At 45.1% G+C, this 15,167-nt stretch overlaps 1 protein-coding gene across 1 annotated transcript in view; it reads left to right on the top strand.

Moving 5' to 3' along the window:
• rnf216 (ring finger protein 216) overlaps positions 1–15,167 on the top strand; it is a 53,630-nt gene that overhangs the window by 24,863 nt on the left and 13,600 nt on the right. Inside the window, exons 8-13 of the mRNA XM_083779176.1 lie at positions 808–913; positions 1,727–1,860; positions 3,299–3,349; positions 5,123–5,260; positions 6,290–6,438; positions 9,204–9,282. Coding sequence (XP_083635302.1) covers positions 808–913; positions 1,727–1,860; positions 3,299–3,349; positions 5,123–5,260; positions 6,290–6,438; positions 9,204–9,282 — 657 coding nt within the window. The remainder of the gene's footprint in view (positions 1–807; positions 914–1,726; positions 1,861–3,298; positions 3,350–5,122; positions 5,261–6,289; positions 6,439–9,203; positions 9,283–15,167) is intronic.

The raw sequence follows: 15,167 nt of genomic DNA, 5'->3' as shown, positions 1-15,167 counted from the left end.
ACATTATGCAATCACACGGAAGGTGAGGGACATTATGCAATCACACGGAAGGTGAGGGTATTTATGCAATCACACGGAAAGTAGGGACATTATGCAATCACACGGAAGGTGAGGGACATTATGCAATCACATGGAAGGTGAGGGACATTATGCAATCACATGGAAGGTGAGGGACATTATGCAATCACATGGAAGGTGAGGGACATTATGCAATCACATGGAAGGTGAGGGACATTATGCAATCACACGGAAGGTAGGGACATTATGCAATCACATGGAAGGTGAGGGACATTATGCAATCACACGGAAGGTGAGGGACATTATGCAATCACATGGAAGGTGAGGGACATTATGCAATCACACGGAAGGTAGGGGACATTATGCAATCACACGGAAGGTAGGGACATTATGCAATCACACGGAAAGTAGGGGACATTATGCAATCACACGGAAGGTCAGGGACATTATGCAATCACACGGAAGGTGACACTGCTCGCATCATAACGTCATGCTCTCACCTCTCCCCCTTTTGTCTTCTCTCACCATAGTGGTCAATCTCTCCTCTTTTCTCAAACCCTCACGTGTACGTAAACACAATATGAGTGTAGTAACCAGATCTCACAACCCTCACATGTACGTAAACACAATGTGAGTGTAGTAACCAGATCTCACAACCCTCACATGTACGTATACACAATATGAGTGTAGTAACCAGATCTCACAACCCTCACATGTACGTATACACAATGTGAGTGTAGTAACCAGATCTGCAGGCCTTATGGTTTAATATCTCCGTCTTGTCTGCAGGCCTTATGTGAAGCGCTGAAGAAGTGGAATGAATGGGACGATCCCTCAGGAAAGCGGCTGCTGCGCGTAGAACGTGGAAGCAGCATACATTTCCAGTTCGAGCACGGTAAATGCACTGCATCACATTTAAATGGTGTTTTAAACAGTATGTTATAATTTACCTATTGAAAAATAGCAGATCTACAAGCTCATAGCGCGCCACCGAGTGGCGAGCTACGAGCTTATAGGTCTGCTTTTTTTTTTTTTTAATCATGAATGTTTTCAATGTTTTCCCAAAGAAATAGCTGCTATTTGTTTCAAAGAAGCTTTATATGTACCATATATAATGATGCAATGTGACATACAGTACTGTAGCTCTGTTTACAAAATGCTGTACCTCCTCCAACTGTATATACTTTCCCCATGTTCAACGGTTTTCATTATTTTGTGACACTGGCTTTGGCAACGTAAACGTTTTTCTCATGCCAATAAAGCGCCTTTTGAATTGATATTGGCGTGACGCGAGGATAGAAACGGTAAAGAACGGATATGCGTGCAGCACGTCATGATATCAGTTAAACATGGCTGTCTATTTCCTCTTAGTATTAAAAACGGTGCCACAGCTGTTTCCAATAGTTAATTAAGAGACACTCACTCGGCCCAGGCCGTAGCGTAACGGTCTGGGCACCGGACTGGTAATCCAGTCGCAGTGTGCCGCGTGTTCGACTCCCGGACCCGACACGGCCTTTACTGCATGTCATCCCCCCATCTCTCTCCCGTTTCCTGTCAGCCTACTGTCTGTCCCTTCAAAAATCAATAAAAGGCGTAAGCCGCAAAAAAAAAAAAATCTTATAAAAAAAAAGAGACACTCACTCGGGGGGGGGGGGCGTGATGATTTGATGATTCACGTCTTTTGTTTCCCCCGACGACCGACCACCAGGTTCTGTGAAATACGAGAGGAAGATGTTCTTCCTCTCGCAACACCGGCGGCACGTTAAGTGTTACGGCGTGCTGGAGGAGAGTGTTCAGAAGGAGCTGTCCTTCTACCAGCAGAAGACCAAGGAGTGGGCCGAGGTATGGACACACACACACACACACACACACACACACACAGCGTTCAGAAGGAGCTGTCCTACGAGCAGAAGGCCTAGGAGTGGGCCGAGGTATGTTACAATTTACAATTCATCAGACGCTCTTGATCCAGAGCGACTTACATTTAACCCATTCTGACCTGAGATCAGATTCATACGAGGTTTCCACTGGACACACACACACTGGTCTGATTAACCCATTCTGACCTGAGATCAGATTCTAAAAATGTCAGTCGTTCTTCGATTTTTCAAAAATAGCAGACCTACAAGCTCGTAGCGCGCCACTCGGTGGCGCGCTATGAGCTTGTAGATCTGCTATTTTTCAATAGCTAAAGCATAACATGATGCCAACACCAAAATGGGTTCCCGTTCAGAATGGGTTAAAGATGTAGTGCCACCATTTTTTTCTCCACCCTAAAACATGATCATCAGGTATTATTACAATATAAGGGGGAAGAACTTTTTTCCAAAAAGTGTACAGTATTTGTTAAAATCATGCTTTTATATGGACACGCGCGCCCACCAGTTCATTAAGTATGCCTGGTTTGCCTGATGGGTGGTGATCCACCTGAACTGAAGCCGCACCCACAGCTGTAGTTGTATGATAAAGGGGGAGGGGTTAGGGGAGGGGCTGATAGTGTGGTGTCACTATATTACTGTTTACTTCATTGGCCTTCATTGGTTTGACTGTCAAGGGTTCAGCCTCCAGGAAGAAACCCTAAATACAAAGTTAATACACCATTGCACATAAAAACAACTCCAGGGTGTCTAATGAAGTACTGTCACCTCATAGACACATGAAAAACTGGAAAAATAAAAAAAATTGTGGCACTCTATCTTTAAGCAAAAACAAAAGCATGTCATACATCACATAATATAAAAAGTAGTTATCATGGATTGTGTATAAATTAAGAACGTAACAGTGGAGTATCTATGTCAACTATACATACTATGCTATATTATATATTATACAATATACATGTGTACTATAAAGTGCTATGACTACATAAAATGCAATTCTAGTGCTGTCTACGTAACGAGCTATAAGTCGACATAAAATTCTGAAGAGGTGGGTTTTCAGACTACAGCGGAAGATTGGGAGTGAGGCTGCAGTTCTGACTGTGATGGGAAGTGTGTACACACACACACACACACACACACACGGTCAACAGAGCAGTAGACCGTAGCACCACATCCTCGTGGATTAAAACCCATTTTGGGCGGGTTCCTGGAATAACATATTATCAGATGGGGGTTGGAGGCCAAATATATATGTTTTTGGTGGTCCTTGACATGAAAATGTTTGGGCGCCTCTGGTGTGAACAATGCCGTCTGATCGCAAAGCTGTTTGCGGTCTATAATATCTTCTCTTTCTCAGCTGTCACTCAACTGTCTTGTCTTGTGCCCCGCCCCCACTCCAGCACGAGGACTTCCTATTGGCTCTGCAGGTCAACGAGGACGAATACAAAAAGGTAGGCCCCAAAACTGACCTGGAGTCTGTGGTCGGGTTCACGCTGCTTGATTTACTTCTCTCACACTAAAAGCCTAACCAAAGGCTAAATGTATGTTTGTGAAATCATAATAAAAAGTATAAAAGACACAGTTATGTTATTTTAGCAGGGCGAAAGGCTGGAGGTTTGAGTAAATACTGTGAACCTGTGTGATAGCTGTTCACCTTCCTGAGGGGTTAGGGTTAGCGCCATATGTTATCAATTAGCAAAGAAATCGTAGCAAGCTAAGACAATGTCTTCTCTCTCTCTCTCTCTCAATCCACTCTGTGTTGTATTGTCACACATTCCGTTCTCTAAATGGAAAAGTAATTTTATATATATATATAAAATGGCATGTAGAGATGGATGGATAGATATCTCGAAAGCAGGTGGTGTTCGCAATCCTTTTCTTCTTTTTTTAACGTATTGCAAAGTGCCGGTATATTTCTAAATTAACTTAGTAATGGGTTCTAGTCTAATCTTTACCCTTTCTCACTAAGGTGTGTGTGTGTGTGTGTGTGTGTGTGTCCTTGCTGCCCAGCCGTTAGTGTAGTTGCTGCTGGGTTCATATTTATGATGGGGGGGGGAGGGTGTGTGTGTGGTGTCAGCAGTTTTGAGACCTGAAAATGGACCCTCTCTAATTAATCTATTTAATGTGTTGGCACGAGAACATTTCTGCGAGAGTAAAAAATGGCTGAAGGTCGCGTATCATTTATCTGCGAAGCTGCCGCCGCAGTGCAAGTCCCTGCAAAGCTATTAAGCTGAATAATGCACTGTAAACTTTTGCAGCCAGTCTACAGCAATTAATACTTTGAAAATTGTGAAAGCTCATGAAATGTAGACTACCTTTTTAGAGGACCTAGTCATACTGACGGCCTAGCCTGATTGGCTGCCACGCAGGCTGCCTAAGCCAATGGGAGTGTAGTATGATTGCCTGCCTCCTAAGCTATGCCACACGCAAGTGTGAAAGGACTGATCTCCGCACCGCGTTGTGAGCTTGTAGATCAGCTATTTTCAGCATGCAACCAAGTGTAAAATGACTTATACCGGATCTCTTGTCCACTAGTCCCTTCCTAACATTTTAGTCTAGTTTTTATTTGTTGACGAAATTGTCAGTATATTTAGTCTTAGTTTTAGTCATCATTAGTTTTCATTTAGTTTTTGTCAGTGAAAATAGGTAGTCGACGGACATTTTTCGTCTTAGTTTTAGTCGACGAAAACAACACTGGATTATACATTGTTTGGGAGTTGATATATATATATATATATATATATATATATATATATATATATATTAGGGATGCACCGAAATTGAAATTCTTGGCCGAAACCGAATACCGAATATAGGAAACAGTTGGCCGAAAACCGAATACCGAATATCCGAATATGATTAATATACATCTTTTTTCCTACCATTGCTGTCATGGCCGTACCTTAAAGCTCCCTGATTTATGGCAAAATAAATGGTTATGGCAAAACTTAACTTAAATAATAATCACTATTATGGGTCCATAAAACATTTATTCAGCTCTTTGAATGCATTAATTGCATACACTATTCGGTGATATATTTTCTGCCTATTTGGGCCGAAACCGAATAGGCCGAAAATGCATATTTAGCCATTTTCTGCCGAATATTTTCTGCGGCCGAATATTCGGTGCATCACTAATATATATATATATATATATATATATATATATAAAGACAACGTTTTAGTGAGTGCATATGTCCACCTCTCCCCCCCCCCCCCCTTAGGACGGACAGCTGATCGAGTGTGGCTGCTGCTACGGAGAGTTCTCCTTCGAGAAGATGACCCAGTGTTCTGACGGTCATCTGTTCTGCAAGGAGTGCCTGGTGAAGTACGCCCAGGAGGCGGTCTTTGGCTCTGGACAGGTACGCACGCACAGACACACGCACAGACACACACACGCACAGACACACACAGACACAGACACACACAGACAGACACACACAGCGGTAGACACCTGCTGAATGCTGCTTTATTTGCTGTAAAACAGCGGTCTCATGATAAGATGCCGTGTGAGCTTGTAGATGTGCAAGCTCAAAGTGCTTTACAGAGCAATGGAGGAAAAGAAAAGAAAAGCAAGGCATAAAACATTAAAATAATAAGCAGTAATGCAATACAGCGAGGACATGAATAACAAGGAATGTAAAAGATCAACTTTCTCTCGGCACATGGCATCGCAACGAGCTTGTACATCGGATGAATAGTGTTAACCCATTCTGACCTGAGATCAGATTCATACGAGGTTTCCACTGGACACACACTGGTCTGATTAACCCATTCTGACCCGAGATCAGATTCAAAAACTGTCCCACTGGATCTACTGCGCTACGAGCTTGTCACAGAGTGGCGCGTTACGAGCTTGTAGGTCTGCTATTTTTGAAAAATCCTAAAAATGCGGCACAAATCTTTGAATATATATTCTTTCAGAGCGTACTTTTTCTTTTTCGACGTCAGGCCTGTCTGCATTTGTATTCACTGTCTGCTATCATGTCCCAACCTGTGTGTTGCAGCTGTAGAGTATATATGAATAGGGAAGACACCCGAGTTCTCCTCCCATCCACTTGCATTGAGTTGCTCAAAAGCGCATGAGGCGATTTCACTCCTCCTTCCTGGTAGGAACAGAGTGCATTCTGGGACGGATTGCAATGGTGAGTGACCCCAAACGCATGAACGCGCTGCCGTTGAACGCGCACGAGCGTGCGTCCGTCGTGAACGTGTACAATGATAGTCAACGGACAGCGCGTTCATGTGTTTGGGGCCAGGCTGCAATACCTTCATTCGGCCACTATGTCCATTTCGCCTCAGGGTTTCCTCTGGGTGCCTTCTCTATTCATATATACTCTAAGGTTCCTACCTGTTCCTATAGTAATGTGTCTTCTCTCATGTCCCTGCAGTCTGAGCTGAGCTGCATGGAGGGCGGCTGCACCTGTTCCTACCCGGTGTGCGAGCTGGAGAAGGTTCTGCCGGAGAACATCCTCCTGAAGTACTACGAGAGGCAGGCCGAGGAGGCCGTGGCCGCCACCTGTGGAGACGAGCTAGTGCGGTAAGGGAACTGCCCAGCCTCAGCGTGGCAGCACCCGTTCTGACCTGAGATCAGATTCTAAAAATGTCTTCTACATCCTGACAGCTTTGCTGAAAAAGCTGTGTTTCTATGTCAGTCGTTCTTCGATTTTTCAAAAATAGCAGACCTACAAGCTCGTAGCGTGTCGCGCTATGAGCTTGTAGATCTGCAATTTTTCAATAGCTAAAGCATATCATAATGCTAACACCAAAAGGGGTTCCCGCCCAGAATGGGTTAAGTTTTATTCATGGTCTCTTGAATAGTTTTCATTTAGTTTTCACATTTTAGTCACCTGGAATGTTTTAGTGCTAAATCTACAGTTGATTAAGTAGTTTGGCAGGCCTTGATGCCGTCGTAATGATTTTTTTTTTTCACTTGCTGAAAATAGCCGATCTACAAGCTCGCAACACGTCGCAGCGCGACTAGTTTTGGGCTTGTAGATCGGCTATTTTCAGCATGCAACTAATTGTAAAATGACTTATAGTGGATCTCTTGTCCACTAGTCCCTTCCTAACATTTTTGTCTATTTTTTTTTTTTTTTTTTTAGTTTCCATTTAGTTTTCCCCAGTGGAAAAAGGTAGTCGACGACTGCACTTAGTTTTAGTCGACTAAATAAGCACTGCTGCGCGTGCGAACACAGTGCGACGTCGGGGGCGATGTATCCAATTCTCCGCTAATGACACGTAATGAAAAATCTGTTTAAAAAAAATAATGATGTATCGGATTCATCACTGTCTGGCGGACAACCTTGTTTGTCTAAAACAAAATGACTTGTTTCAATGAATCCTGTTGGGGATTTTAAGCCTGCAAAACCACCAGGAAACAAAAGGGTCGCAACAAAAATCAATTATCCAGTTTATTTTTCCAGATATTTCCTGGAGGAATGGTATGAAGATTTAGCGATGACATTGCATGGTTATCCCATTCTCAAACGGTTCAATTCTATTTGAAAAATAGCAGATCTACAAGCTCATAGCGCGCCACTCGGTGGCGCGCTATGAGCTTGTAGGTCTGCTATTTTTTGAAAAATCGAAGAGCGACTGACATTTTTAGAATCTGATCTCAGGTCAGAATGGGTTAATCAGACCAGTCTGTGTCCGGTGGAAACCTCGTATGAATCTGATCTCAGGTCAGAATGGGTTATTAGAACGAGGTCAATAGAAGCATGGCAAACGCACTGGGGCTGGCTGTGATGACCGTTAGGAGACCGAGGGAGAATCCAAGTTTCTTTATCGGATCCAATGTTTTCCCATTTATTTGGTCACAAGCTCTTGATACTTTTCAATGGGAAATGTATTTAAAAAAACAATGAAACTTTGTGAATGTCCCGGTCTAGGCTTTATTATAGATTAACGTTTGGACACAGTCTCCTGTCTTCGTGCGATAAAGACGCCGTGTAGAAACGTTAATCTATAATAAAAGCCTTGACCGGGAGCTTTACAAAGTTACAGTGTGCAGACTCCTGAAATATATATTATTGTATTGCCATATCCACTTTTGTCCTTGCACCTGCCATCCAGTAGATGTGCCTACTAAGTTCTATTATTTATCAAATTAACCCGCTACTGTACTGAGTTCCCTAACACTGAGTGTAAAATTAATATAGTTTAGAAATGGCCAGCATGTGTTTGTTTTTTTACCACTGAGTGCAATCCACTAAGCAACTCAAAGCAAGGGTTTAACCCATTCTTGACGGGAACCCATTTTGGTGTTGGCATCGTGTCGTGCTTTAGCTATTGAAAAATAGCAGATCTACAAGCTCATAGCGCGCCACTCGGTGGTGCGCTATGAGCTTGTAGGTCTGCTATTTATTTATTTTTAATCGAAGAGCGACTGACATTTTTAGAATCTGATCTCAGGTCAGAATGGGTTATAATCAGACCTGTGTGTCCAGTGGAAACCTCGTATGAATCTGATCTCGGGTCAGAATGGGTTAATACAAAAGGTTTCTGCCAGAAAGTAACGAGTCCGTGTCCTTCTAATGTTTCATCATGTGGTGTTGAGAACGTACAGTATGGAGTGGGTGGGAGTGGCTGTACTGTACGTGTTCTGTCTGTGCGATGGGTGCTCTGTGTGTTCCGTCTGTGCGATGGGTGCTCTGTGTGTTCCGTCTGTGCGATGGGTGCTCTGTGTGTTCCGTCTGTGCGATGGGTGCTCTGTGTGTTCCGTCTGTGCGATGGGTGCTCTGTGTGTTCCGTCTGTGCGATGGGTGCTCTGTGTGTTCCGTCTGTGCGATGGGTGCTCTGTGTGTGTTCCGTCTGTGCGATGGGTGCTCTGTGTGTGTTCTGTCTGTGCGATGGGTGCTCTGTGTGTGTTCCGTCTGTGCGATGGGTGCTCTGTATGTGTTCCGTCTGTGCGATGGGTGCTCTGTATGTGTTCTGTCTGTGCGATGGGTGCTCTGTGTGTTCCGTCTGTGCGATGGGTGCTCTGTGTGTTCTGTCTGTGCGATGGGTGCTCTGTGTGTTCCGTCTGTGTGATGGGTGCTCTGTGTGTTCTGTCTGTGCGATGGGTGCTCTGTGTGTGTTCCGTCTGTGCGATGGGTGCTCTGTGTGTGTTCCGTCTGTGTGATGGGTGCTCTGTGTGTTCTGTCTGTGCGATGGGTGCTCTGTGTGTGTTCCGTCTGTGCGATGGGTGCTCTGTGTGTGTTCCGTCTGTGCGATGGGTGCTCTGTGTGTGTTCCGTCTGTGCGATGGGTGCTCTGTGTCCGTTGGGCTTTCTCTCACCTTCCCTCTCTGACCCTCCCCCAGGTGTCCGTTCTGCAACTTCCCGGCCTTGTTGGACAAAGCCATGTCCCTGTTCAGCTGTCCCAACCCCGCATGCCGCAAGGTCAGTCCCAGACGCACACACACACGCTCACACACACACACACACACACACGCTCACACACACACACACACGCTCCCTCACACACACACACGCTCGGGTCAAATGTCCGCTGAATTTGCCACTATGATAATATTGTGTGTGTCGGTGTCAACTTGCCCTGGTACTGTAGATTGTTTCTCGAATGGGACGAATGTGAAGACATTGCGTGTGAAATAATGTATCGGAGCCAACGCAGCATGTGGACGAGGATGCCATTGATTTCGTCCTTGATTTTCATTTGTTTAAAGGACAACTTTAGTTTTTTTTTTTTCAACCAAGGTTCATGTTTTAGTTTATTAAAGTAAAGTAGATACTTGGTAAAAGAGAAAGTAGAAGGTGAGTGTAATGGGTTTTTTTTTTCATTTGCTGCTTTCTTTCGTTTTAGTGATTTTTAGCCGTTTTTGACAGGGGCGGGGGCATTCGAGCATGGGGCTAAATATGTATTTTTTTTTTACACCATTTTATGGTGATTTATATTTTTTATGGTTTACTATAGTCCTAATAAACCCCAGGAAATTACATCTGGCCACAGAAGATCACAGGATCTACTGAATGTGAAGGTAGCCTATACTGGGGGAAGGCTTATACTGCGTGTATAGGCTCAATATGTCAGTTTGTCACATTCAGTAGATCCCGTGATCTTTTGTGGCCAGATGTAATTTCTTGGGGTTTATTAGGACTATGGTAAATCATGCAAAAATAAATCGCCATAATTTTTTTTAAAGAAAAATACATATTTAGCCCCATACTCGAATGCCCCCTCCCCCCTGTCAAAAACATGTAAAATCCCTAAAACGAAAGAAAGCAGCAAATGAAAGAAAATGAACACTCACCTTTTAGTTTCTCTAATGACAACCTAAAACATGAACCTTGGTTGAAAAGTTGTCCTTTAAAGGCCAAATGTGACCATGGGAATGGTTTCAACATGGCAAAGACGAGCGTGCTTAAACACGTGCCGCCGTTTCTGGCAATCCACCGCGGTTTGCACGACAAAACGGGCTTACAGAGAGAGATGGAGGGATCAAAGTAAAGCAGGCAGTAGTGTGTGTGTGTGTGTACGAGAGACAAAGATTGATGAACAATTAACATTTTTTTATGGAGACGATGAAGAGACTTCCATCTGGGGAGGTCGTTGAAACTGTGTCTCGTGGTACGTCCCCCCCACCCCCTCCCCCCCTCTTGAGGAATGCGTGGGGGGGGGAGTGCGGGGCTTTGCTTTGTCAGACTGTCAGCCATCTGCCAAGCCTGTCACACGGATTCCCGTGCACAAGCTTTATTATTTAACTCATTCTGACCTGAGATCAGATTCAAAAAATGTTCTTCTACATCCTGACAGTTTTCTGAAAAAGCTATGTTTCTACGTCAGTGGTTCTTCGATTTTTCAAAAAATAGCAGACCTACAAGCTCGTAGCGCGCCACTCGGTGGCGCGCTATGAGCTTGTAGATCTGTAGATCTTGTAGAGCATAGCATTGTAGCTCTGCTACTTTTTACCGTGCCAGGAACTGGCATGATGCAACTAATCCGGCCTAACCTGAATCTTTAACCTTATTTGTAAGCCTAACTGCCCACATGTGTATATATATTTTGTAACCATAAAACGACATTTTCTCGTGCTATGAGCTTGTAGATCTACAATTTTTCTATAAAGTATAACGTAATGCTTAACCCATTTTAGGCGGGGAACCCCTTTTGGTGTTGGCATTACGTTATGCTTTAGCTATTGAAAAATAGCAGACCTACAAGCTCGTAGCGCGCCACTCGGTGGCGCGCTACGAGCTTGTAGGTCTGCTATTTTTGAAAAATCGAAGAACGACTGACATAGAACCATAGCTTTTTCAGGAAACTGTCAGGATGTAGAAGACATTTTAGAATCTGATCTCTGGTCAGAATGGGTTAAAACACCAAAATGGGTTAAGGATACCTATCGGTCCATTTGTCCAATACTTTGATCCCAACCAAGTTATCCCCAAACTGCTCAGATGTCTGTGCACCTTCAGGCTCCAGTAGTTGACCTCATGCTCATCCTGTAGTTCTCCACAGCAGCCTGTAGAGGGAGCCAGAGGCTCACAACTGAATCTTCTCGGAAACTCAATGCACAGCTGCACCTCATTACACACACGCACACACACACACACTGTTAGACATGCACCAGATGTATCTCAGGGTAGTTCCTGTTCTAAATCTTTTTGAATAATTTCCCAGTTATTTCACTGGCTACATCCCCCCCACACCTTCCCTTAACCGGGACCTCTCACAACTGCAGATTTGTCCAGCCACTTCCTATAGACTGAAATATACCTTCCTATAGACTGAAATATACCTTGCTATAGACTGAAATATACCTTCCTATAGACTGAAATATAGCTTCCTTTGAAATATAGCTTCCTATAGACTGAAATATACCTTCCTATAGACTGAAATATACCTTCCTATAGACTGAAATATACCTTCCTATAGACTGAGTAACGCAAGTGTGTTTTGGACACAGCTGGTAACCCCTGAGGTTTTAGAGGCCCTGCCGTTGCCCGATTTGTGTTTGTTGGGTGTGTAGTTTTGGTTATCTTACTTAAAAGTTTTAAGATTGAGGGTGCATTGTGCTGAGTGTTGCAGTGTTGATTTCGTCGACTAAAACAAAATGTTCGTCGACCGTTATTTCCACTGATGGAAACTTGAGCTATGATGACTAGTTTTTATTTGTTGACGAAATTGTCAGTATATTTATTATTGGACTAAAATGTTAGGAAGGGACTAGTGGGCAAGAGATTAATTCTACAATTGGTTGTATGCTGAAAATTGCCGATCTGAGCTTGTAGATCGGCTATTTTCATAAACTGTAGATTTAGTCGACTAAAATCTTATATTTAGTCGACTAAAACTAGACTAAACACAAACATTCCAGGTGACCCCCCCCCCCCCTCAGTTATAGCAGATATACAAGCTCATAGCGCGGCACTCGGTGCTGCGCTATGAGCTTGTAGATCTGCTAAGTATCTAAACCAAGAGAAATGAAATGGAAGACTGCTTGAATGTAGTTCATGGAGGTTGTTTTTGTTGGTTCTTCCCTACTGGCAGTCTCACACACACACACACACACACACACACACACTTTCTCTAAGGCAGTTCTTGTACAGTACTACACCCCAGTGCTGGGGAGGGAGGGGTCTGGTCATTATGTCCCAGTGCTGGGGAGGGAGGGGTCTGGTCATTATGTCCCAGTGCTGGGGAGGGAGGGGTCTGGTTATTATGTCCCAGTGCTGGGGAGGGAGGGGTCTGGTCATTATGTCCCAGTGCTGGGGAGGGAGGGGTCTGGTTATTATGTCCCAGTGCTGGGGAGGGAGGGGTCTGGTTATTATGTCCCAGTGCTGGGGAGGGAGGGGTCTGGTCATTATGTCCCAGTGCTGGGGAGGGTGGGGTCTCGTCATTATGTCCCAGTGCTGGGGAGGGAGGGGTCTCTAGTCATTATGTCCCAGTGCTGGGGAGGGAGGGGTCTCTAGTCATTATGTCCCAGTGCTGGGGAGGGAGGGGTCTGGTCATTATGTCCCAGTGCTGGAGAGGGAGGGGTCTAGTCATTATGTCCCAGTGCTGGGGAGGGAGGGGTCTCTAGTCATTATGTCCCAGTGCTGGGGAGGGAGGGGTCTTGTCATTATGTAACTGACACACTTCTTTAAGCCACTCCCCCGGCCCTCCTCAGGCTAGCCCCCCCCTCATTGGCTGAGCACACTTGCCACTCCCCGCACACAGCCTCGCTATTGGACGGACACGTTTCACCCCTTCGTTTCAAATGTGGTTCAGATCATGTTTTGACCCAGATTCATCTCCCCCCCCCCCCCCCCCCCGCTCTCTCTCTCTCTCTCCCTCTTCCCCCTGTCTGACACACACACACACACACACTTACTTTAATATATTCCACATGTGGTTCTGTGAGGGAATTTGGACAGGCTTGTTCCTGGCCTGTGCGTGTGTGTGTGTGTGTGTGTGTGTGTGTGTGTGTGTGTGTGTGTGCGTGCACGTGCGGTTTCGTTCATAATGACAGAATGTAGGCCGTCGGATGGGTTTACCCTCCATGGGCGCAGTTCAGAAAAGGTGTGTTAGTTGGTTAGTCGCGCAGTAGGCGGCGTCTCAGTCGTCAGATCTCTCTCTCTCTCTCTCTCTCTCTCTCTCTGTCGCTCTCCCCCCCCCCCCCCCCCCCCCCCACAGTATGTTTGCTCCGTTTCCCCGGGCTCTGCATTCTGTGCATGCATTCTGCAAAGTTGATTTGATTGTAGTAGAAGGAGAGCCACCTCCCTTCAAACATAACGCGCACAGACACGCTCACACACACACACACACACGCACACACTGCTCTGCAGCCCCCCAATCAGAAGCCCTGCAAACTGCTTCTGCTGCCTTATAAGGACTGCTGCAGCCTGCAGGGCGAGAGAGAGAGAGAGAGAGACTAGCCCATTCTGACCTGAGATCAGATTCTAAAAAAATGTCTTCTACATCCTGACAGTTTTCTGAACAAAAGCTATGTTTCTATGTCGGTCGTTCTTCGATTTTTCACAATGGGATCATATTGTCATGAATGAAGGTTGAAGAAAGGAGGAAAAAGGTCTAAAATGGATCCATTGTGTTGATGGTAGACGTGCAGTGAACTAAACCTGCTAGGCCTGCTTCATACTTATGGTCATTAACTTAGTAAGAAGTCACCCGTTTTTTTTTTTTACCCGTTCTGACCTGAGATCAGATTCTAAAAAATCTCTTCTACATCCTGACAGTTTTCTGAACAAAAGCTATGTTTCTATGTCAGTCGTTCTTCGATTAAAAAAAATAGCAGAACCTACAAGCTCGTAGGTCTATGAGCTTGTAGATCTGCTATTTCTTTGAATAGCTAAAGCATAACATAATGCTAACACCAAAAAGGGTTCCCGCCCCAAAATGAGTTAATATTTAGGACTAGACGTTCTTCAGCGAGACGTTCAGGTTCCACTGGGTGTTATTTTTCTTCTTTCTTCCTCATACTGCAACAGGGTGTGTGTGTGGGAGTGCCTTAATGCAAGTGTGTGTGTGTGTGTGTGTGTGTCTTACTGCAACAGTGCATGTGTGTATGGGTATGCAGCGCCCAGACGTCTTTTACTGCAGTGTGCGCGTGTGTGTGATGTTGTTTGGTGTGTGTGTGTGTGTGTGTGTGTGATCTTTGTCCCATTTTTTGAGACTTTGGCAAATCACTCTCACTCACTATCCAACCAGGACGTCTTCCCCAACCCCCCCCCCCCCCCCCCCCCCCCCCCCCCCCCCCCCCCGAGGCTGCAAGCCACGCCCACCACACAGGTGTTGTTGTAATGCGCTGCTTGGGTGGGCGGGGTTAACGATGTGATGACATCATCGCTCGTATCTTTAGCCCGGCTATAAGTATCCAGGTGTGTTCCTGAATACTAGCTCCTCAGCTGGTCCAACAAGTCATATACTTAACCCATTATGTTGTGCTTTTAGCTATTGAAAAATACCAGATCTACAAGCTCATAGCGCGCCACCGAGTGGCGCGCTACGAGCTTGTAGGTCTGCTATTTTTGTCAGGATTGTAGAAGACAATTTTAGAATCTGATCTCAGGTCAGAATGGGTTAAGGAGACTCGCACTCACACACACGTACACAGACTCACACACACACAACTTGTTCCTTGGCTCCAGGTTACCCCACTAGGGGGCACTCTGTCACCGTTTCGTTTGATCCGCCTCTCCCCTTCACTTCATATGCTCTCCTCCCCTCGTGTGTGTGTGTGTGTGTGTGTGTGTGTGTGTGTGTGTGTGTGTGTGTGTGACAGTCTGCTCTCTCAGCAATGTGCAATGACTCCCTGCAATCTCCA

The sequence above is a fragment of the Protomyctophum parallelum genome (assembly GCF_964188405.1).
Source record: "Protomyctophum parallelum genome assembly, chromosome: 13".
In the NCBI taxonomy this organism is placed as follows: domain Eukaryota; kingdom Metazoa; phylum Chordata; class Actinopteri; order Myctophiformes; family Myctophidae; genus Protomyctophum; species Protomyctophum parallelum.
Note: the sequence above shows the minus strand (reverse complement) of the source record. Positions and strands in the feature narration are given on the sequence as shown.